Source organism: Apus apus, chromosome 2, assembly GCF_020740795.1.
Source record: "Apus apus isolate bApuApu2 chromosome 2, bApuApu2.pri.cur, whole genome shotgun sequence".
Lineage (NCBI taxonomy): Eukaryota > Metazoa > Chordata > Aves > Apodiformes > Apodidae > Apus > Apus apus.
This window is the reverse complement of record NC_067283.1, coordinates 57,338,153-57,360,713: the sequence shown is the minus strand read 5'-3', so window position 1 is coordinate 57,360,713 and position 22,561 is coordinate 57,338,153. Positions and strand designations below refer to the sequence as shown.

At 43.5% G+C, this 22,561-nt stretch overlaps 1 protein-coding gene across 3 annotated transcripts; it reads left to right on the top strand.

Moving 5' to 3' along the window:
• The first annotated feature begins 8,793 nt into the window (after positions 1-8,793).
• On the top strand, positions 8,794-21,749 carry PDIA4 (protein disulfide isomerase family A member 4). Of its 3 annotated transcripts, none has more exons than XM_051610297.1 (10): positions 8,794-8,950; positions 13,820-13,988; positions 15,715-15,920; positions 16,580-16,718; positions 17,228-17,370; positions 18,124-18,282; positions 19,406-19,557; positions 19,958-20,114; positions 20,206-20,439; positions 21,010-21,749. In XM_051610297.1, the coding sequence occupies exons 1-10, from the start codon at positions 8,854-8,856 to the stop codon at positions 21,423-21,425; spliced, it is 1,872 nt and encodes a 623-aa protein (XP_051466257.1). In that variant the 5' UTR covers positions 8,794-8,853; the 3' UTR covers positions 21,426-21,749. The 3 variants fall into 3 exon arrangements, with proteins under 3 accessions (XP_051466257.1, XP_051466254.1, XP_051466256.1); XM_051610294.1 differs by having other exon boundaries at positions 8,795-8,950; positions 17,248-17,453; positions 19,955-20,114; XM_051610296.1 differs by having other exon boundaries at positions 8,796-8,950; positions 17,248-17,453.
• Positions 21,750-22,561: the final 812 nt, after the last annotated feature.

Sequence of the window (22,561 nt, the reverse complement as noted above, 5' to 3'; positions counted from 1 at the left end):
GGTAAGAGTTGGAGGTGCAAATCTTACCAAAGAGGTATCCCTGTTCATAGGGGGAAAAGAGGGACTCAGGCCTGTCAATCCATCTGGAAAACTGGAATTTTTTTAATGTTTGAAAGACATGTAGATGTGGTGCTTAGGAATATGGTTTAGCACTAGACTCTGTACAGTTATGTTAATTCTGTAATTCTATGTGATTCTGTGATTCTATGTAAACATTCCTTTTTAAAATGTAAAATGCTTGTGTAGTAGGCCAGTGATGAGCACAGGTAGACCTGTAGGAAACACTACCACTGCACAGCTTGCCTTGATGAGCAGATGCTAAGTCTCAGCCCCCACCAAAATCCAAGGCACTGTTACAAAGTGGCTGACCTACTACCTGTGCCAGGGAGGTTAAATGCAGTGCTTCTACTACAAAGGATCTATCAACCACATGCAAGCAACAAGAAATCCTAAGTGGTCAGAGGTCTGTTAGAGGATCTGTTATATGCTACACCATGTATTGCATCATGTTGGAAGATGCACTGTTTTTTAACAAACATCACATATCTCTACATTTTCATGTGTGCCCAAGACAGACAACTTATTTTAGCCTCCCAGATTTAAAAAAAAAAAAAGTGGGCTCTTAACAGGTGACAACCTGGAAGGCCTGTGCTTTCATGCATTAGCCAAAGGTAGGCAAGACACCCGTCTTTGACTTGTGGACACTGTAACACACAGAATAGCTGCTCAAAGGGCAACAGTCTCTCCCTCAGGCCAGAACTTGTTCCTGCTCCTAATCCTGTCTGCTTTCTACTCTTGCCTTGCTTCAGAGAGTTTGCAGCTTTCAGCTGGGTCTGATGGACAAACCAAACCCAACACACCATGCAAAGAGCTGGAAAAATTCCTGACCTGCACTGTGGCCTCATGCCCCAGCAATACCACACCAGTTTCCAATGCCAGGTGCCAAATCAGCAACCGTTCCTTGCAACATTCCCAGAATGGTGAACAGGAAGATTTCTACTCCATGTTCAATTTCCCAGGCCCTTCACTCCAACTTGCTCTCTGACACCAACATCTTGTGACCAGCTGTGCATATGACAATACTGCTCTGACATGGGACCTTCATTTCAAGGGGATGCTCACTCCATGTTATATCCTCTTTTTCTTCCTACGGGATGAGTGGATCTCTTCACAGGCCAGGGTCAAGGCTAAATGCAGACCGGAGATGAATCCACACAGGTGCAGAGGAGTAAACAGAAAACGCTGGGAAATCTGCATTTCCATCAACCTTGCTAACCCCAAACACAATCCCAAAACAAAGCTGGTGCTTCTAGTGTCTGCACAGCACCATTAGCACAACCGCTCTATGACCTTTGCTGAGAACATAGTTCCTCTATGCTGCATATTTAAGATGCATCTTTCAAGACCCTCTCTCAAAGCCTTTTCTACTCCCTGTTTGGCCAGCATCTACCAGGCAGGTTCTGCCCCAACCTAGGGTCCCCTTTGTGGTGAGTCACAGTGGAATCAACTGAGTTTTCTCTGGCTGCAAAGAAGCATTTCAACTTTCCAGGCTGGACTCCAGGACTCAGGAATCTTTCCTTTCTACATGAAATTATTTCAACATCTCTTGCTTCTTCACATGGAAAGATGTGCCAGACACTGTGGCAACAACTTCTGCAAGGTAATTACTACTTTTTTTTTCCAGTTTTCCAATGTACAACAGCTGACTATTCTCATTTCAGATGGACCACAGTTCTGTACTTTCACAGGACTGTGCTCTCAAACCTCCATTGTGCTATAGACACACACAAATTTGCCACTGTTCTTTCTAATGAGATCCCCACATGCTAAAAAGCATTAGAGACAGCAATACATTGAACTTCAAGTTTAACTGTCCCTTACAGAAGACAGGACGAGCATCTAGTGACCTGTACAAGAGATGAAAAACAATTAGTGAATAAGGTAATTCTAGCAGTAGTCACCATCAAGATTCTGTTACATCCATTCTGTTACATCCAAGCTGTCAACACACTGTAGTGTTGATACTGATAAGATTGCTTTTGCACACTGAAAGCACGAGGATGTGACCTTGCTGAAAGGTTCCAATGTTTATTCCATATTAATTTACCATTAAACTCCAGGAACGTGATCTGTAGGTATAGATTTTCACACATATTCTCTGCTATTACTGGCAGCAACTAACAAACCACAGAATTGTCACATATATACCAGTAAATTAGACGTCTGGGATATTCCTAGGCACACAAGCCAACCAACATGGAAGGGCTCGTGCCTATGCTAATAAATTCTCTCATTCATCAAGCGGGCTGGCTGAACACAAACAGCTCCCAAGATGATGCCAGCTCCAGAAGAACGCCCTCAAGTCTTAGAAGTGTTCTACTTTGCATAGGCCAATATTGTGCCATTGAGCATCTAACAGTTTACTACATTAGGTAATAACATGCCCTTGTCCGGGCACTGTTTAACAACACAAATGTCAGCAAATCCTAAAAGCAGGGAGTGTCCAAATACACTTGATATGCTAGAGGGAAGGGATACCATTCAGCAGGACCTTGACTCACTTAAGGAGTGGGCCCATGTGAATCTCATGAAGTTCAACAAGGCCAGGTGCAAGGCCCTGTGCAATCCTCAACATCAATACAGTCTGAGGGATGAAGGGATTGAGAGCAGCCCTACAGAGAAGGATGTGAGTGGCATAAGCCAACAATGTGCACTTGCAGTGCAGAAAGCCAACCATATCCTGGGTGGCATCAAAAGAAGCATGACCAGCAGGTTGAGGGAGACAATTCTAACACTCTACCCACTCTCAAGAGACCCCCGGGACAGTACTGCATCCACCTATGGAGCCCTCAGGACAAGAAAGACACAGAGCAGGTCCAGAGGAGGGCCACAAAAATTATCATAGGGCTGGAGCACCTCTCCTATGAAGACAAGCTGAGAGAGTTAAGGCTCTGGGGGGACCTTATGGCATCCTTTCAATACATGAAGGTGGCTTATAAGAATGATGGAAAGAGACTCGTTACCGAGGCCTGTGGTGACAAGAGATGGGGTAATGCTTTTTAACCTGAAAGAAGGTAGATTAAGATTGGATCTAAGGAAGAAATTTTTTATTATAAAGGTGTTGTGACATTGGCACAGGTTGCCCAGAGAAGTTCTGAATGCCCCCTCCCTGGAAGTGTTCAAGGCCAGGTTGGATGGGGCTTTGAGCAACCTGGTCTAGTGGCAGGTGTCCCTGCCCAAGGCACAGGGTTGGACTAGATGATCTTCAAAGGTCCCTTCCAACCCAAAAAATGTTATAACTCTGTATCTTAGGCACTAGGTGAAACCAGCTACAAGAATGTTATTAACAGTTGTAATTTTAAAATTTTCAAAAGTTTTTCAAGGCCTAGATCAAATTTTTTTATTTACTTCAGTAAAAAAACTGAATACAAACAGTTCATATATACTAATTTTAGCAGTATTTGTATCATTTGCTTCTGAAATGAGGTGTGAATATTACATACCATATATATTCACCTTCTAATTTAGAGCAGATGGTACACCATTCTTAAAAAGTTTCTACTTCCAGGTGAAATGACTCAGAAATTTATAATATCAGGCTGGTATGTTTGTAGAAGTTTATTTGAGCTGAGCACATCAAATGATAGTACATGCAAACTCACTATGGCACAGAGATCCAAGAACTAAGCAGCAAGTTCCTAAAAAATCTCCAAACAAACAAACCAAGCAAAAAACCCACAACTCTTCCCCCCACCCAAAAAAAAAAAAAGAAAAAAAAGAAAAAAAAAAAAAGAAAAAAGAGAGAAAGAAAACACTTCATAAGAAAGTGTGGAAAAAAATAAGTAATCCAGACATTCAAAGTCATTACAGCAAAACAAGAGTGCAATAAAGGAATCAGCACTGTTTATATTACTGTGACTGACCATATTTCACTAATTTGCAAGAATTTAGTAGTATTGAACTGGAACATTTTCACATCAAACTCTTTATCATGTTTCTACAATGATGACTGAAAATTATTGAAAGGTATTTTAAAATAAGCATCAGAATACATGAATTGACCACTGATCAAAAAAGAATGAGTTCTACAAGTGTTTCTCTTGCTCCCTGAATTGTTTCTAGATTAAGATTAAATGCAAAACAGGGTGGACATTTCAAGCATTGTTCTGAGAGTCAGTGAAGCAATTTACGTTAAGATTATGCTCAAAGCAACTCAGCATAATTTGCTGTGAAAGTTTAGCTATTATGCAAAAAACTGAGGTTCACAAGAAAACTACCAGAACATCATCCAAAACACCTGTGTGACACTGTGCCAGCTTAAAACTGGCAGATCACATAAAAGAGAGGGTTTACAACAGAACTTTGTTTTTTAGAAACCAAGTCTTGAGAGCATTCCATCAGAACTACTCAGAACTCTGCACATATCAAGTATATATTAGCAGCATTTCACCCATGTTTTAGATTGCCAGTGGGTGGCATCAAGTGCCATCAGTTCATGTTATGTGGAACAAATACTGTACTTAAAAACAAATTAAAAAATCATAAATTGTGTCTATCACACAGTGCTACTGAAAATGCTATGCATATATATGGTCCAGCACTTTAGTTAACTGGCACAGTGCTGAGGCTCCACACATCCTATTAAAATCAGTTTCCAATCCTTTAAGCACCATCAGGAACTTACTGTAGCACCGAGACACAAAATTCATATTTAAAAATAGTAAATTAATTTGTTGCTCCTCTATTCAAACAGTATCAGCCAGCATCATTCTGTGATATTAAGGATTACAAGAAACTAGAGCAGCTGCCACATATGTGAGATCATCAAAGAAGGGCAACAAAGCTGTTGAAGGGCCTTGAGAACAATTCATAGTAGGAGCAGCTGAGGGAACTGGGGCTATTTAGTCTGAAGTAAAGGAAGCTGAGGGGAGACCTCATTGCCCTCTACAACTACCTGAAAGGACATTATAAAGAGGTAGGCACTGGTCTCTTCTCACATGTAACTGGTGATAGAACATGAGGAAATGGTCTCAAGCTGTGCCAGGGAAGGTTTAGACTGGACGTTAGGAAGAACTTTTTCACTGAGAAGAGTTGTCAGGCATTGCAACAGGCTGTCCAGGGAGGTGGTTGAGTCACCAGCCCTGGATGTGATTAAAAGTCATCTAGATGTGGCCCTTGGGCATATGGCTTAGTGCTGGACTTGGTAGAGTAGAGTTAATGGTTAGACTCTATAATCTTAAAGTCTTTTCCAACCTAAGTGATTCTGTGATTACAATTGCTAAGCATCCTTGCAAGGTAGCCACTCAGTATCATCAGGCTAGGAAAGGCCAAGTAGGTTCAAATGTACCTTTGAGACTGCAATATAATTTAATAGCAGATGTTAGACTAATGTAGCTTAGTCTGGCATACTTTGCAATTTTAATGATTTTTGTGAAAGAATGGTGGCTCTTTCTTCTGTTACATTTATTGCTGAATATGCCTCTTCTAAGATCAATAACTGTACCCCACAGAAACTGCAGAATGATGTACAGAAGATGACTAGCACCTAGGCTACCTTTTGAAGGAGAAAACTGCACTACGGTACAGTTACTTCCACAGTCCCCCACTCACTGGTGCTGGAAAAGACAGGTGTGACCTGTGAAGACTTTTAGGTAACCAATGACAACTTAAATCAACAGGAAAGACACTGAATCTGAATGCTTATAAGGATGTGAAAACACAGTATGTGCAAAACAAATAACCAAAGCATGCCAACACCTGAATTTTTATGCAGCATAGCAGGTGCTATCAGACAGAAATGCCTTTCACTCCAAAATCGCTCCATAGATACTTTGTGAGGTCTCATACTTTCAGTACTTGTTTGCTCTCAAGCATGACCGCAGCAGAAGTGAGCTGTAAGTATGGCCAGCTTCTCACATCAGACATGCAGGAAGGGACCTGTGCCATTCCCCTTTCCGTGCATCTCATCTACAGATGACCCTGCACTTAGTCACCTGTTCTAGGCTCCGTTCTACCTACCTTCTTCCTAGAGATCCTCCTAGTAAGGAGGAGTTTCCTGTTACTAACTCATGTGAAGAAAGGCTACCTGGCAAAAGGCAGCAGTGCTCTTACCAGCACTACTTAGTTCAGAGCATTTTCAGATCCATATGGTCATCCTCATCTGTCAGTAAGCCTTTAGAGAGCAGAAAGGAATCTCTTGGAAAAGCTGCACTGTGGGACACAGTGTACCTCCCAGTCATGCTGAGCTCACACCCCAGCTGCTCTGTGGATGCTATTTATGACTCATGGTGCTGCCCTGTGTCACCCTCACCTAGGAAGACAGGCACAGCCCCATTGGTCTGAAGACAGACCAGATTGTGGTCCTTTGCCAAGGCCCTATTTGTCTAGAGGGACATGCCTAAGTTGTGGCCTGCCAATACTGCTAACTGCCCACACAATTAACATACAATTGAGCAAATCTTTCAGTTAGATGACCAGGTTGTCCTGGACTGAACAGGGATTATAGGGCCTCTGTCTTGGCAGGCTTTACTCCTGCACTTCAAACAAACAGATTTTAAAAACCCTGTATTCATACTGTTTGCAGTTCCTTTTCACTGTCTCCCTGGATGTTGGTGCTTGACACCTTTGACTGCTTAGTAAATCTATTGTTTTCATTTTTCAGTTTGGTTAATACATCTAAAAACCAATAACCATAAAACTTAGCCACCACAAAATTAAAACTATTTAGTACTGAATTTCATGTTCTAAAAGACAAAAGCAATACTCACACCACTTTCCCATTTTACATGACTTTTTTTCTGCAAGCTTTTTTTAGCCTCTTTTCCAATGGCCTAGACAATGTCCATTATGAAGTATCAGGCCTGGCAGAACTCCTCCATCTTGACAGCTCACTGTCAGCTCCAACCTAAATCAGAATAATAAACTCTGATGCCGAAGGCAGTAAATATTATACACATCAAAACAATATACAAATTAACGGTTGTGTTAACCAAACAGTGAATAGATTCTAAATAAAAACCTTTCCTACTCTGAATTTTCCCCATGTTCAATCTGATTATGTGCTACTATCATATTACTAAATACCTATGTTAATCAAACCAATCATCAAAACAAGTTCTGGGTGTTTGGTTTTTTTAATATACTGATACCAAAACCAGACAAGCTCAAGACAGCTTCAACCTGGTTCAGATCAGATCTCACAAAAGATCTCACCTGATTGTAATGGTGCACAGGTAAGTGGAAAGATTGCTATTGTATCACTGTATATTGAAAATAACTTGTTTGGCAGCTGAACCAAGGGAAGACACAGACTCCCACTCTATAACTTAGCCATGCAGAACAAGGTGGGTTTTTAATGGCTTTTTTCATACTGTTTGCTACAGACCACTGACAAATGCCAAATGGCAACCTAGATTCATCAATAGCCTTTCAGAGAAACAAGGAATTCTCGGTCCCCTAAAATAATGGGTTTCATATTTTAAGCTTGCACTTCAAGGTCTTGAAGATACTTGCTTATCACAAGCTACTGCTACCACTTTAGAGTGTGAATACTGTGCACTGAATTTAACTGTGATTTATGCTTACGAACTAACCAAGGGTCAGAAACTTTATTAAAAACAAAGTAACTGCTTCATGAACCTATGAACAGCTGTGATTTACCCAAGCATGTGGCCAAACTGGCAATGTGAGCACCGAAAGCTTTTAGCACCGTTTTTATTCGATCTCAGATGCGCATTTGCACAACCACGGCCAGAAGTTACGCTGATACATCACTCCAGAGTCACCATCCGTAAGCAGAAATGCAGTTATTACCAGAAAAAAACACGTTCGTTCGCCATGGGGGGGGAAGGGGACCAGGAGGCCGGTGCACACTGAAAAGCCTGACTCACAGAACTCCTGCTCTCTTATGGCCTCGAGCAGCGGCTCCAGCTCCTCCACGGCTGTTTGCGACTGCAGAAGTTACCCGCGAGACACCGGGACAGACACCCGCACCCCGCCCCGGGCCTGCCCCGCGCTCGCTCGCAGCCGCTCTTTGCAGCGCGACCGGCTGCACCAGACCCTCCCCCCGAGCCCTGCGGATGCCCCCAGGCCCCACGGCGCTGCCAGACACCTCGCTAAAGGGCACCGAGTCGCTGCCATAACACGGACACCCCTGACGCCTCCGCCAGCCCAACATGGCGGCCCCGCGCCCCGCCCGCCCCTCCCCCGGCGCACGCGGCGCCACCGCCTCACAGGCTGCCGGCCCCGCCCCCAGCCCCAGCCCGCCAATCGCGAGGGGCAATGTGGCTGCTCGCTCCCGTCCCCAGCCCCAGCCCGCCAATCGCGAGGGGCGATGTGGCTGCTCGCCCCGCCCCCAGCCCCAGCCCGCCAATCGCGAGGGGCGATGTGGCTGCTCGCTCCCGTCCCCAGCCCCAGCCCGCCAATGGCGAGGGGCGATGTGGCTGCTCGCTCCCGTCCCCAGCCCCAGCCCGCCAATGGCGAGGGGCGATGTGGCTGCTCGCCCCCGTCCCCAGGGCGGGCGGCCCGGCACGCGTGTCAGGCGGCGGTTGGCGGCCCCGGGCAACCAATGGGGGGGCGGCACCTCAGGGCGGGCGGCTCCTCTCAGCGCGCGGGGGCGCGCGCCTCCCCCGCCCCGGCCGGCGGCCCTCGCGCGGTGCTGCGGAGGGGGGGCCGCGCGCCCTGCCGACGCCGCGAGCCGGTCCGGAGGGGCGCGGCAGGCGATTGGCGGGGGCGCGGGGCGGCAGCCAATCAGGGGGGCGCGGGGCGGCAGCCAATCAGGGGGCGCGGCGGGGCGCGGGGCGCGGCGGGCCGGAGCGGAGCCGGAGCAGCGGGAGCGGCGCGGGGAGCGGCGGGATGAGGCTGAGCGGGGTGTGGGCGCTGGTGCTGCTGCTGGGGCTGGCCCAGCTGGCCCTGCTGGCCCGGGCCGAGGAGGAGGATGGTGACGACAGAGGTGAGTGCGGGTGAGGCGGGGGACGGGCTGGCGGCGGCGGCGGGTGCGGGGCCTGGCTCCCCCCGGCGGCGCCGGGCGCTGCGGCGGCGCGGGCCTTGCGAGGCGCCGCGGGGCTGGGCTGGGCCGGGCCGGGCTGGCGGGTCCCGCAGGGCGCGGGTGCCCCTGGCCGCGGCGGGGGGCTGCCTGCCGCAGCGGCGTGCGGCGGCTCTGCGGGGCGGGCGGCTGGCGGTGGGCCGTGTTGGCAAGGGCTGGCTCTTCAGTTGCCACCGAACCCGGGGTCCCGTTAGGCGACAGAGCGCTCTGTTCCTCGCCCCTTCGCTCAGCGACCTGCGCCTTCTGTGCGCTTCACGCTGATGGCTTTTTCCCCGCAAGGAAGGCCGCGTGGCGCGTGTTTCTTCTTCCCCTTGGATTTCACTCGCGCGTGAAGTTCTCTTCTTTCCAAAATTAGCTGAAACAAAGCTGATCTGACTTAGCAAGTTTAGCGCCCGGACGTAGGAGGCCGGCGGCAGGCATTTAAAGGGGCTTCTTTATGGGTGGTCAGCGTCTTTCATACGGGTTTTGGGAAATCCTGCACCTTTTGTATTTCGTGCATCAACACTGCTGTGTGTTAAGTACTAGAGGGCGTTCAGGGAGATGGGATTATAGATTCCTTCCTGAACTTCTCTCCTTCAGATTCTTGCTCAGTGCGTAGTCACTGTACCTCGAAGAAATGCGTTTATGTCAGGTACTTTATCTGTGCGGTAAGGATCAAGAGGGTTTTGTTTTGTATAGAGTATAGAATCTACAGTACAGAGATGGAGAATCTTCCTGTGAAGTTTTTTTTAATTCTAAGCTGAAGTAGGTGTGTTATGTGCATTTGCTTTGAGCTAGAATACTGGGTTATGATTGCTTTGTAGCATGTGACAAAACCCAGTAATTTCCCCTACTACCTTCAAATGATGAAATAACACCTGTGATGTTTTAGCAAAGCCTGGATCCTGTGGCTGACAGCAATATCTCAGCTTCTGATGGGTCAGGTTCTCATCAGTGCTTCCCATGAGCTGTTCTTCTCATTATCGAAGTTCTCAAGATCGAAGTCACACAGTGAGGAAAGTATTTATTCCTGTGTGCAAGCTGAACACTAATCCATTGGGTAATTTTCCTATTTCTATTGTGTATCTCAAAATTGTACGTAAATCATTAACTAGGCTTTACCAAGCCTTTGCTGTAAAAATACACATAGTTAGGAATTTCTTTTTTTGCCCTTGAAGTGCAGACCTGCATGAAGTTGGAAAAATTTACAACAAGCAAGTGACCTTATGTAAGTCATGTTCAGGAGATGAAAAATTCAGAAGAAACCAGGCTCATTGCATTGTATGGTTTTGGAAGTGAAGCTTGACTATGGCAGTGAGGTGAATATGCTGGCAGCTAGCTTAGCCTGGGTCATAATGGTGACACCCTTTGCATCCTGAAGAAGGAAAAGGAGGGATTGTGCAGAGGATCCACTACAGAAAGATCAGGGAAGGCTGCTTTCATGAAAAGGCTACTGATTGCCTTGGCAACAGATTACAGGTCTTGACTTTGATGTTTCTGAAAACTGAGCTTATCCAATTGAGAAGTAGACACTGCAGTGCTCTCCTCAAAAGGAAACTTTCAGGCAGAATCCAGAAGTCATTGATACCTGAATGTGGCTTTTTCATACAAGATTCTCCCTACTTAAGAAAAGTTACTAGGCCAGACTGACAATAAATGCTGAAAGTTCAGTGTTCATTACTGTAATTATTAATTTTGGTTAGAGTAGCTGCCCTCTTGAAGAAGACCTGCCAGCGAGCATCATGTACCTCAGGTCTTACATCGAGTGTCATCTTCATTGTGTTTTTTTATTTGTGTGGTAACGTGTTGAAATTTGTGGAAATACTTTGGTGGAGTTAAAGGGAGTGGTCTGTATTTTACCGGAGGGCAGGTTTTAGCCACAGCTGTCACTTGTTGGTTTGTCCACTTGCTTTGCAAGTAGCTTTAAGAAACAAAGCCACTTCAGTTTGGGTGCAGCAATTTTATTTGCATGAACTGCCTTATGCAAATATTTATCATCTACTTCTGCCATTTCAGCTGTCACAGAGTATTTCTGTATTCATTCTCTTCAATATGTAAATCATGAATGTTTCTTGATTTTAATTAAAAAAAATCCTGCTTACCTCTCCCATAGTCAGTCAGATCCTTGAAGCAGGTCTTTCAAGTCCCAATACTGAAGGGACATGAGATGTAACTATGATAACCCTAGATATTGGTGAAGCTGAAGACTATAGAGTGAGTTTGCACTCTTAAGGACCAATTTTTAGGTGCAGTTAACTTTTTTTTTTTTCAATGTAAGCCCTCTGTAATCCAGTTGGGAAAAGCTGGAGTCCTCTCCAAGGAGGAGGAAGCGGGTGTGCGTAATTCATCAGTGTCAAGGAAGTTTTGTGTTGGCAGGCTATACAGCCACTTGCAGTGAAAGACAGAGAATAGTTTCAGTGATGGATGTTAGATCTACGGGTTTAACACTTTCCTTTTGTGCAGGATGTATCTGTAGGTGATACTTCATTCTCACCTTTCTAAGCCATGAGCCTGTGCCACAATAGCTGCAGTGATCTTTTTGTGGATGGGTAGTTAGTATAGTAAGCAGAAATGCTAGTTGCAGCCTGGTGGGGTTAGTTTTAGAGGGGTAAAGCGGAACTGACTGGCTAGCTTGGCTCAAATTCCTTTGTGTCAAGAAAAATCAAGTCTGAAGTGATTTGCTTGGAAAAGCAACAGGCATTGCGCAACTCACCAGGAATTCAGGCAGAGACTGACCTCAGACATCCTGCCCTGAAACATAGCCCTCAAAACTGCTGTGCACACATGTAAGCAGAAGGTTTGACTGCTGAAACTCCCTGAAAAGGAGCTTTTTCACCAGTGCAGCCATAGGTACATGGCAGCTGTAGCTCTTCAAGGGTGTTTGACAGTTCAGTCCTTTCACTGCTAGTGCTTAGAGGCAGCAACACAGGAGGCATTGTCCACTTGCAAATAGTGCTTTTAACTGCTTTGTAGATCAGATGACAGTAGTGGCTGTTAAAGAAACAGGTAACTACTGTTGTGTGAAAAATGATCTCCTGTGATCTCTCCCTTCATCAGAAGCTTAAATATTTTGGTGGTGTATGAAGCTGGGTACCAATTAATGCATTTTCTATAGGGGCACATACTGTTTTCTGAGAGCATATTGGCTTATTTTTTTGAATACCTCTTCCAACAGAAAAATTAATATTGCAATTTAATGGCATAATTTTTTCCATAGTGAGCTTGTTCCTACAGTCTGCCATTGGTCTGAGAATCATAGAATCATTCAGGTTAGTAAAGACCCTTGGGATCACAGAGTTTGTTTTAGTCACTTCTTCATACCTGGATACTGTATATTTATCATTCTTAACTTTTAAATTACAGGTGAAATCAGAACATTTTCAGAATTCTTGTCCTGAATAATTAACTGTCCTACTGCAGTAACTTATGTCAGCTTAGTCAAAAGCCAATTAAAGTTAAGTCGATAATAGTTTTGAACAAGAAACCTTAGTGTTTTCTTTGTGGTATTTAGGATGTGGGTTCTTCTTGTTTGGTTTTTGTTTGTTTTGTTTCTAATCCTGGAACTCATGGTGCTTGAAAGGGCCTTAACTTCAGTGTTGCACAGTTTTCATACTTGTTCTGACATGATAATTCCTTTCAAGTCATTCAGGAAGGTCTGCTTGCCTTGTATGACAGCAGTTAAAAAAAAAAAAAAAGTTTAAAGGAACATGTGGAAGATTAAATATTAAAAATCTACCTCAAGTTCCAAGACTGAAGAACGATTAAACCTGTGGAAATGTCCTGGCTTCAGCATTCGTGTGTTAACTTTACTTTGGTAATTTAGCAAATTGCTTTTTCAAAGGTCTCCCCAAAATTTCTGTGGAAGAAGGTTTCATGTAATTGGTTTTTGAAGAGTGCCTTGAATCTACCAGATGATCAAGATGCACAGGACTGCATTTTCTGAGGACTCCTCTGACAGCTGCTTGCTTGAGTTTACCCTCTCTCTGGTGCTGATGCAGAGCAGAGTGATACTCCTATGGGTGGAAAGCCTCTTCAGTGAATTGCAGATCTGAAACATTGCTGTAACTGAAAGCAAGATATATTGAAGTGATAGGGGTGTGAATGAGCAGCCAGGAACAAAAGTATGATTTTGAAGTGCTGCTTCTAAACCACCTTGGTCGTAGTGGAATGATAGCATTTTTGTTTACAGCAAGCCTGTCATTAGGCCTTCAGACAGGCAGAGCATAGCAGTTGTGCTGTTACAGGTGTGAGTGAGTAAGGGTACAAAGAAAGCATTTGGGGCAGATAGCTTCTGCTTTTTGGGTACAAGATAGCTAATTTTTCCAAGCATAAGTTGCTGTGCTTGAAGGACAGCTGTACTACAGCATGATGGAGGGCTTCTGATTGGATTCAGGTATGATCTTTGTGCCCTTCTTGCCCAACAAAACACATCTGGTGCCTCGCTTCCCACATTTCAACAAGATATGCATGCACCAGACCTTGTCACATAGGCCTGTGGGCACAAATTCTGGTTATGTTCATTTTGTTAGTTTGCCCTGAAGACTAAAATACATGTTGACTCTTTCCTCTGAAAGATAGTGTGGCATAGTGTGGACAGAAATGAAGTGGGACTGGTCAAACATCACAGTCCAAGCTCTTTGTAAACTGAGGTAGCTGTCATTGTATGTGGAGCAGGTATTAACCCATGTTGATCCTTTTTTTTTTTAAACCACAGAATATACTTAATCTCTCTTTGACATGGTAATGTTATTTTAATGTTTAAAAATCTGTATTGCATTTATACTTTTACTTTTCCAGAGTCTGTTACAAAAGAAGCTGATGATGATGACGATGATGATGACGACGATGATGAAGATGATGACTCTGAAGTTAAAGAAGAAAATGGTGTATTGGTCTTGAATGATGCAAACTTTGATACCTTTACTGCAGACAAGGACACTGTGCTGCTGGAGTTCTATGCACCATGGTGGGTTCACACTCTGTGGTACCTCCTTAGATGCAGGACTGGGGGACTATCAGGGGCTTCTCTGACAGGACACACCTGAAAAGTGAGTTTGGGTTGCAGTTCTAAAGATGATGTAGGAATAGTTTGCCTATGGGAGGAGCACAGGACTCTGCCGTAGTCCAGGGTAGGAAACATTTCTGATGGTGTGGAGGTACCCCTTTCCCTGCCCCTATACCATGTGACAGACAACAGCCTGTTCTTCCACCACAGATGTGGGTTATGTTGAGGGATCCCATGCCTAGGGAAGCACAACCCTGGTTCCCTCCCTGCTCTGTGCCTGTCAGGGAACACAGATGCTCCCAGTGAACCCCAGAAGCATTATGCAGTGTTGTCTTGCTGCCTGCTATCATGTCTGACCCACTGAGAACTTGTGCACTTCCTCATCTAGATGAAGAAATGGAGGAGACTTCCCTAGCAGGAGAATTGCTAGAAGGCTTTCCTGTTTTAGTTCAAATCTCTACCCACGCCAGAATGGTGTGGTGTGAGGACATAACTTGTTTTTATTATCCATTTAAACAGTGCCTCAGGTACCTACCTAATCATGGTAATTCTGCTGGCATTCCAAGGTATGCAGAGTAACACCAGTGTGCTCAGAGGAGCTACAATGGATTTGCCTGGATTCAACTGAGACAAAGAATTTAGGCCAGAATATATCTTCTCTTTCATTCTTACAAACAAAAATAATAGGGGTGGTTAGTGGTGAAGAACAAGAGTAGAATATATTTGCAGTCAAGTTGCTGACTTAGTGTAGCTGCCAGAACCTCTCTTCCTTTGTGGCTTAGTGATACTGACTTACTTGTTTATCCTTTTCTAGTCATTGAATAGATGGAAGAATATGATCTTCCTTGAGATGGAGTTGCATTTTATCTCTTGCCACCCTCATTACAGAGAATCCCATCCCTGCTTGGCTGTATGTGTTGTTTCTACAGCTGTAGTTTGCTAGTATGAAAACTGAACATGAAGCTTAATTTATCTGAGCAGAAGGATGTGTGATCATCAGAGACTAAACACATCATTCTTTCTACTCTTCCTGCCAACTGAGACAGGTTGTCTGCTATGCATGGCTTTCCCTCTTTTTTCCTCATTCCTGGTGTCAGACCCTCAGGCTATATTCAACTATTCTTATGCTGGTATCCTTTCTCATGCCAACTTTTGCAGCAGGAGCTTCTGTTCCTTCTGTTCTCCCCAGAGAGTTCTAGTGTGGTCAGAGAGCAGGTGCTGCCATACTGTGGTGGGTGTGAGATTTCATTAGGTCAACTTAACTACTGGTTTGTTTTTCTCTTTAGTTCAATTTAGGGTGCTGGATAGAGAAGATGAACCTAGATCAGAGAGAAGCTTATGTCTGAGTGAGACCATATTTGGGGGACCAGGGAGAAAGGAGAAGCACAGTAGAAAGCTTCAATTTTGTTTTAAAGGAATTGTTACATTTTTTTACAATGGCTTTGTAAAATATATATGGAATTGTGTTGCATTTTCAATGGGGAAAAAAATGTTGGGACTTGAACAAACAGTACATTAGCTACAGTTACTCTTTACCTCTCTGTGATCTGAAAACAGAGCAAGACGAACATTCTTATGTTGATGTTGTGAACATCTGTCAGAAGAACATTCTGGAACTGCAGAATAACAAAATAACCCTGTGGGTCTGTCCAACATTCATGGATCTGCTTGTGTCTTCCCTTGACAGGTGTGGGCACTGCAAGCAGTTTGCTCCTGAATATGAAAAGATAGCCAAAACACTGAAGGAAAATGACCCTCCTATTCCAGTTGCCAAAGTAGATGCTACTGCAGCCACTTCACTAGCAAGTCGTTTTGATGTCAGTGGCTACCCAACCATCAAAATCCTGAAAAAAGGCCAGCCTGTTGACTATGATGGTTCTCGGACAGAAGATGGTAAGCACCAGTCCTTTGCAGTTCTCTATAAGAAAGCAAAGAAGTTTATGGTCTTGCTTCTTAATGTGACTATTTTGAAGGACTTTGATCTCAAGGTAATTTATCTTAAGCTGAATAATATTATGAAGGCTGAAATTTTGCCTGTCCCCTCAACTGGTGTGTGCTAGAGGAAAAATTTGCAAGGAGTGGATTTTGCTGTTACTGATGGAAGCTTTCTAGAAGTGGAAGTAGTCGCATGCTTGCTGAAGGATCAGCTAATAAGAAACACCTGGTCTGTATATGGACTGTGTATAAAACTACTTGTGTCTTCACAATCTTCTTCATCAGAGGGGAATCACTTCAATCAGAAGGGGAAAACTGCCTTTTCTGTCTGTTTTGAAATGGAATTTGTGTGTTACAGTGCTGCAAAGTATAGTCTGTGTTCTGCATAAGATGCTCTATGGGATGAAGAGAAGAACTTATTGGTAATACCAATAATGAAATAAAGCATAAAGGAGCTCAATTAAGAAAGTGTTCTTGTGTAAGCTTAACGTAGAAGCTTTGGTCCAAGTCCATGCTTGTCACTCTGATTTTGAATTCTTGATATCAGCTCCTGTATTTCTTGTGCTATTGGTGTGATAGTGCAGCCTTGCTAATTGGGCTTTTGAACTGCATTTCAGCCATTGTGGCCAAAGTCAAGGAGGTTTCTGATCCAAATTGGACCCCTCCACCAGAAGCTACCCTGGTATTGACCCAGGATAATTTTGACGACGTTGTGAATGGTGCTGACATAATCCTGGTGGAGTTCTATGCTCCATGGTAAGCAAGAAGACAGTCACCTGTACTTTCCTAGGACAGCTGGCCTGAACACACTTGGTGAACCTGTTTTTGGTTGTTAAGCCTCTTTTAAGAAGGCTTGCCTTGTGCCGGTGTGGGTAGCTCTAGTGTACCTTAGTTCAAATCTGGATCTAGGATCGCATTACAAATCACTTCAAGACTAGACTGGATCTGTTGCTCAGCAAGGGGTGGTCTCCAGAACTTCACCAAAGATTCTCCTTATTTACTAGTTTGGGAGCATGTTGAGAGATACTGAAAACCAAAGGAAGATTGCCCTTAGTTTAAAAACGGCCTCTAGAAATGAAACTACCTGTGGTAATGGGTGGGTCAGACATAGAGGTGAGGTTCTGGTTAAAGAGACAAGTCTTCCTAGACTGAAGTGTTCTCTGTAGCTTGAATAACCCCATTTCTACTTTCCTCATTCTGGAAGGCAGCTCTTCCAAATCAGAGGTAGAAGGTATGTAGAAGGACTCATGGCTTGTAAAAACTCCCTTCCTCTCTCCTTTACTAGGTGTGGACACTGCAAAAGGCTTGCTCCAGAATATGAGAAGGCTGCCCAGGAGCTCAGCAAGCGCACACCTCCTATTCCCCTGGCTAAAGTCGATGCCACTGCTGAAACTGAGCTTGCAAAGAAGTTTGATGTTACTGGCTACCCAACTCTGAAAATCTTCCGCAAGGGCAAACCTTATGACTACAGTGGTCCACGGGAAAAATATGGTACTGCAGCTTCTGCTTTTTCTTATTTTCTCAGGGCTTCACCAGAAATGTTTTTGACATGAGTATAGGACTTGCACTCTTGTTAACATCATAGCAATGGTATTTGGGAAAACATGAAAAACTCTGGTCTCATACCTACATAGGCCAGCTGTATAAATTTGTCTTTATAACATCTGGTGGTACTACGAGCTCCTTTTATTATAGAGTAAGTTAGATACCCATAGTGAAACAGTGGCGGTACAAGTAAATAAGCAGCCTTTAATTGCACTGAAATGTGTCACAAGGGCTGGCAAAGTGCTCAATATTAGGTTTAATAAGAGGGAAGACTTAAGTCTATCCAAGTAGAACTTTGACTCATAGCAGAGTTAGGAGACAGTGAAGGATCTAGAATTTAAAAAAGGGTTACTTGAAAGATCAGCTGATATCCATGCAACTTGTGCTTGGTCACCTATTCTGAAGCCAACCTGAAAGAGAATATCCAGAGCTGCAATTTTAAAAACTTGGTTTGAAGTCTTGCTGGTTTAGTCTTTTAGTTATTTGGGGGGTGCTGCACAGAAATAAAGATGTCCATGGAAAATGTGGTATTAAACAAGGTAATAGAGGGAATGCCTGAATCTTTCAGTTCAATAAATATTCTAAGTAACTTTTTGGGTACATGTTTGTCTCACAGGTATTGTTGACTACATGATTGAACAGGCTGGTCCTCCATCCAAACAGATTCAGGCTACCAAGCAGGTACAAGAATTTCTGAGGGATGGGGATGATGTCATCATCATTGGTGTCTTTAGTGGAGAGAATGACAAAGCCTACCAACTCTATCAGGAAGCAGGTAAATAATGTTTTAAAATATTACTGTATGTTTTGTTGAGGTTCTGTCCAGAACTTTGGGCATGGAGAGGTCCTTTATTTCTGCTCATATTTCAGTGGGGGAGGTTGGAGAGGAATGAGAGGAAGAAGATGGAAGAGTGATCTTCCACTTGTGCTTAAGAAAAAAAGCTCAGATTTTGAGACTGTAACTGAAGTATCAGCCAGTCATAGGAGACACCTTCTCTTGGTACTGTCCCCCTAAAAACATGCATACTAGAGAAAAGGGAAAATTCCTAGCTGAGGAAAAAGTTGCAGCTTCTTGGTTTAAAACCTTGCTAGCTTTGCCACCTGCTATTGTTTGTTTCATATCTGACATTTGCAGAGGCTGGTCTCTGCCAGACTTGCTTGGGTCCTGGAGAAAGAATTGCCATCCACCTCTGGATCAGTTTAGCTATACCATTCTTGGCAATGTTTACTGTTAAAAACCCCTTTGATGTGACACACTGACACTGCTGTTAACAGTATTTGGTACCACACAGAATAGGCTGAGCCCTTGAAGTGTTCAGTCCTTTTAATTAATCACTGTCTTGCATGAGCAAACTACTCAAAGCCACTCTTGCTTCCTCTTAGAGCCTTGAAAGAGCAGTAGAGGCAATTCTCCCCTGGCTATGCCTGCTTCTGGGGCTGCCATCATTTGTAGTTGTTGGGTTAGGATCCAATTTGGTTGCTCCAGCATGGCAAGAAACAGAACTGTTTCCCAGGCTCCTCCAAAGCAAATAGATTGATTAGGTGACCTTGTGAGTACCTTTCCAGCTCTACTCTGTTATTTGAGGGAAAGCCAAGGGGTAGGAGACTGATAAACAAATAGCTTTTTCACTGTAAGTGTTTTGGAAGCTGTTCAAGGTTTTTTAATATGTAGAGTAACTCACCAAGTAGATGGGTTGTTGAACAGCACAGAAATTGTGTTACTCGAATTGTATGTATTTTCACATGCTTCTGTCTCCTGGATCGGGGCTGTTCTCCAAGACTCTGGGTTTTTCTGTGTCCCACTGAAAATGGGAAGAGAGTTTCCTTGCAGTGCCTTCTCAAGATTTCAGTCAGAGGCTGTAGGTTCACTGCTTGATGACTCTTCTTTAATTTTTCAGCTAATGGTTTAAGAGAAGATTACAAGTTCCACCACACCTTCAGCAGTGAGATTGCAAAGCTATTGAAGACATCTCCAGGAAAACTGGTTGTCATGCAGCCAGAAAAATTTCATTCAAAGCACGAGCCCAAGATGCATGTTTTGGATCTTAAAGTGAGTAGCTGGTACCAAGCTAGAAAACTTGTGCGCAGATTGAAGGTTTTCTTTAGTTGTTTGCATTAGCAGTTCTCATCTTCCTTTGGGAAGTACTTCACTAGGTATTTGAGGCAACCTGTTAGTCCTCTGAAATCATACTGCTTTTTTCAAGAAAGCTTTATAAAATAAACCCCAAGGTGACATATATATAAAAAAAATTACCCTTACAATATTCAGTCTAAGGGTAGAATACAAAATTACCTTGGGGCTCAAGGATTTTAATAACATGGTGACTGTATGGTTTATAACATGCACCTCTTTCTCATTCATGCATGCATCAATATTAGTTTTCAGTAGCATGTAATGGAAGTGCTACTGAAGTTCATTTGTCTGAACTTTTTCCCAATTTTTTAAGCAGGATTCTACAGATGGATCAGAGATTAAAGAGCACGTGCTAAAACATGCTTTGCCTCTAGTTGGTCATCGCAAGCCTTCCAATGATGCTAAAAGATATGCAAAGCGTCCTCTAGTGGTTGTCTATTATTCTGTAGACTTCAGTTTTGACTACCGTGTTGGTGAGTTAGCTAACATTACCATTCCACTGCTCTGGGGGGAAGCAAGTAGTAAGCAACTAGAAATTACTAATCTTCTGTTCTGGTTTTTCAGCTACCCAGTACTGGAGAGGCAAAGTCCTGGAAGTGGCCAAAGACTTCCCTGAATATGTTTTTGCTGTTTCTGATGAGGAAGACTATTCTTCTGAAATAAAAGACTTGGGCCTTCTTGAGAGTGGAGAGGATGTCAATGTTGCCATTCTGGATGAAGGTGGCAAGAAATACGCCATGGAGCCAGAGGAGTTTGACTCTGATGTACTCAGGCAGTTTGTGCTGGCATTCAAAAAAGGTACAGTTTTTGAAATAGGGCTTTCTAAGCCATTTGGGTTTTCTTCCCTTCCAAGGCTTTTTCCTGAGGCAATGACTACAGTAATGTTGAATGTGCAGCCTTACAGTGTTCTGTGGCTTAAAGCTTTTGGATGCTTCTTGCCTTTTTTTTTTTTAAATCACGGTTCATTAACTTTTTTTTAACTGTGCTGTAGCATCTAGCTCTATTCTAACACTGAGCAAGTTTGGCAAACCTAAAATGTTTTGTGCTGCTTTGAAGTGTGAGCCAATCATTCATATTTGGGACTAGTGTAATAAATCACTGTCTAGTACACTGTGGATGGACAGCTATGAAAAGAGGGAGAAGGGTTCTAGAGAACTGTGAAACAAATGGTTGCCCATATTTCACAAGGTTACTAAACTAAAACGTTGCCAGCAAGCTAGCCTGTTTCATGCAGAGGTAGGGTCATTTACTGGTACAATACTTTTTCCCCTGGTGGGAGGATGTACTTCTGCCCTTTCTTCTTGGGGGACATCATAAAGATTGCTCTTCCTGTGTTCTAACAATGGTGTATATTTTGCTTCCTTCTAGGAAAACTGAAGCCTATTGTGAAGTCCCAGCCAGTGCCAAAAAATAACAAAGGGCCCGTGAAAGTGGTAGTGGGTAAAACTTTTGATACCATAGTAATGGATCCAAAGAATGATGTTCTCATAGAGTTCTATGCCCCGTGGTGTGGACACTGCAAGAAACTAGAACCGGTGTATACTGAGCTAGGCAAAAAATACAAGAATGAGAAAAATCTAGTCATAGCCAAGATGGATGCTACTGCCAACGACGTGACAAGTGACCACTACAAAGTGGAGGGATTCCCCACTATCTACTTCGCTCCAAGGGACAAGAAGAAAAACCCTATTAAATTTGAAGGCGGGGACAGAGATTTAGAACATTTGAGCAAATTTATAGAGGAGCATGCAACGAAACTCTCCAGAACAAAAGAAGAGCTTTAGATAAGATGAGGGTGGTGAAGAAAGATTGCCTGTACATTGTAGTTAAAAGCAAATTACTGACAAAACTTTGTGAGAGAAGAATTAAGCAGTTTGAGCAACAAGATTCTTGAGCAGTAAAACTATTGCAGTATCTTTTTTTATATGGCAGAAAAAAAATTCTGGACACTGAACTTCTCTGATATGAATGTCTTACATTAGTTACGGTTTTGATCTTTGGAGAAAAATACATCCTTTATTTTTTTGTGACTATACTGAGCTTGATTATTTGACTCCAATGCAACTGTTTTTTAAGTTAAAAAATATTACCAAAAGGAGAGAACCAGATCCCTCTGCCAGATTTGTTTGTCTTATTTGTTGGTATGGTTATTGGGGGGGAGCACTGTTTTGAGCCAGTCTCTCTTTTGTTATATTTCTGTATACCTATTGGTTTGACTGTATCACTGTACTCATTGCTGAGAGTAAGAATGGGAGTTTTCTAAAGTGTGGATGAATTATTCAGTGCTATTGAGATAAGGCACAGTAACATACTAAATGTGCTGGAGACCTGTCTGCTCTTGCTTTGTTCCCTTCTGCAGAGAGGGTGATGCTAAAATAGCAAGTCTTTCTAATTTGTTTCTTTACTAGTCCATATTGACCCATGTATATCTTAGTCTTCCCAAGTATGTTTTGGAGTAATTGGAGTGTGGCAGAAAGAGCATCTAGTGGGTGGTAATGTTTGGATTCTGTTGTCAGGTGTGTGTTATTGTTTCCTTTCCTTTTGCAGAGAGGAAAGTGTTTGCTAGTGATTCTTCTTTGGGGAACCAGACCAAGACCTTCAGATGGAATTTATTCCTGTGGCAGTTACTGCAGATACAAGGGATGATCACATCTACTCTGTGCTTGACCTGCCAGTATGTGTGTTTAAAAGTGGATTTTGATCTTGAATGTCCTAGTTTAGATATGTCCATGAAATTATGGGCCATGTTGGATTAGCAGGCTGATATACTCCAGAAGCACTGTCTGCTTCTTCTCAGAGCTGTGATGCTGCAGTGTATGTGACTTGTGTCACTGACGGCATTTTGATGCTTATTTCATTTTACAGATAATGCCTCTCTCCTAGCAGCACTGTTCTCTGTCTTGGTAAAGACAATACCATC

What these genes read in the sequence shown, in the direction of transcription:
- PDIA4 (XM_051610294.1), top strand. Translation starts at nt 8,854, where the DNA reads ATGAGGCTGAGCGGGGTGTGGGCGCTGGTGCTGCTGCTGGGGCTGGCC. An exon ending in GGAGGATGGTGACGACAGAG is followed by an intron (nt 8,951 to 13,819) that starts GTGAGTGCGGGT and finishes TTACTTTTCCAG; the next exon opens with AGTCTGTTACAAAAGAAGCT. An exon ending in CAGTTTTGACTACCGTGTTG is followed by an intron (nt 20,115 to 20,205) that starts GTGAGTTAGCTA and finishes CTGGTTTTTCAG; the next exon opens with CTACCCAGTACTGGAGAGGC.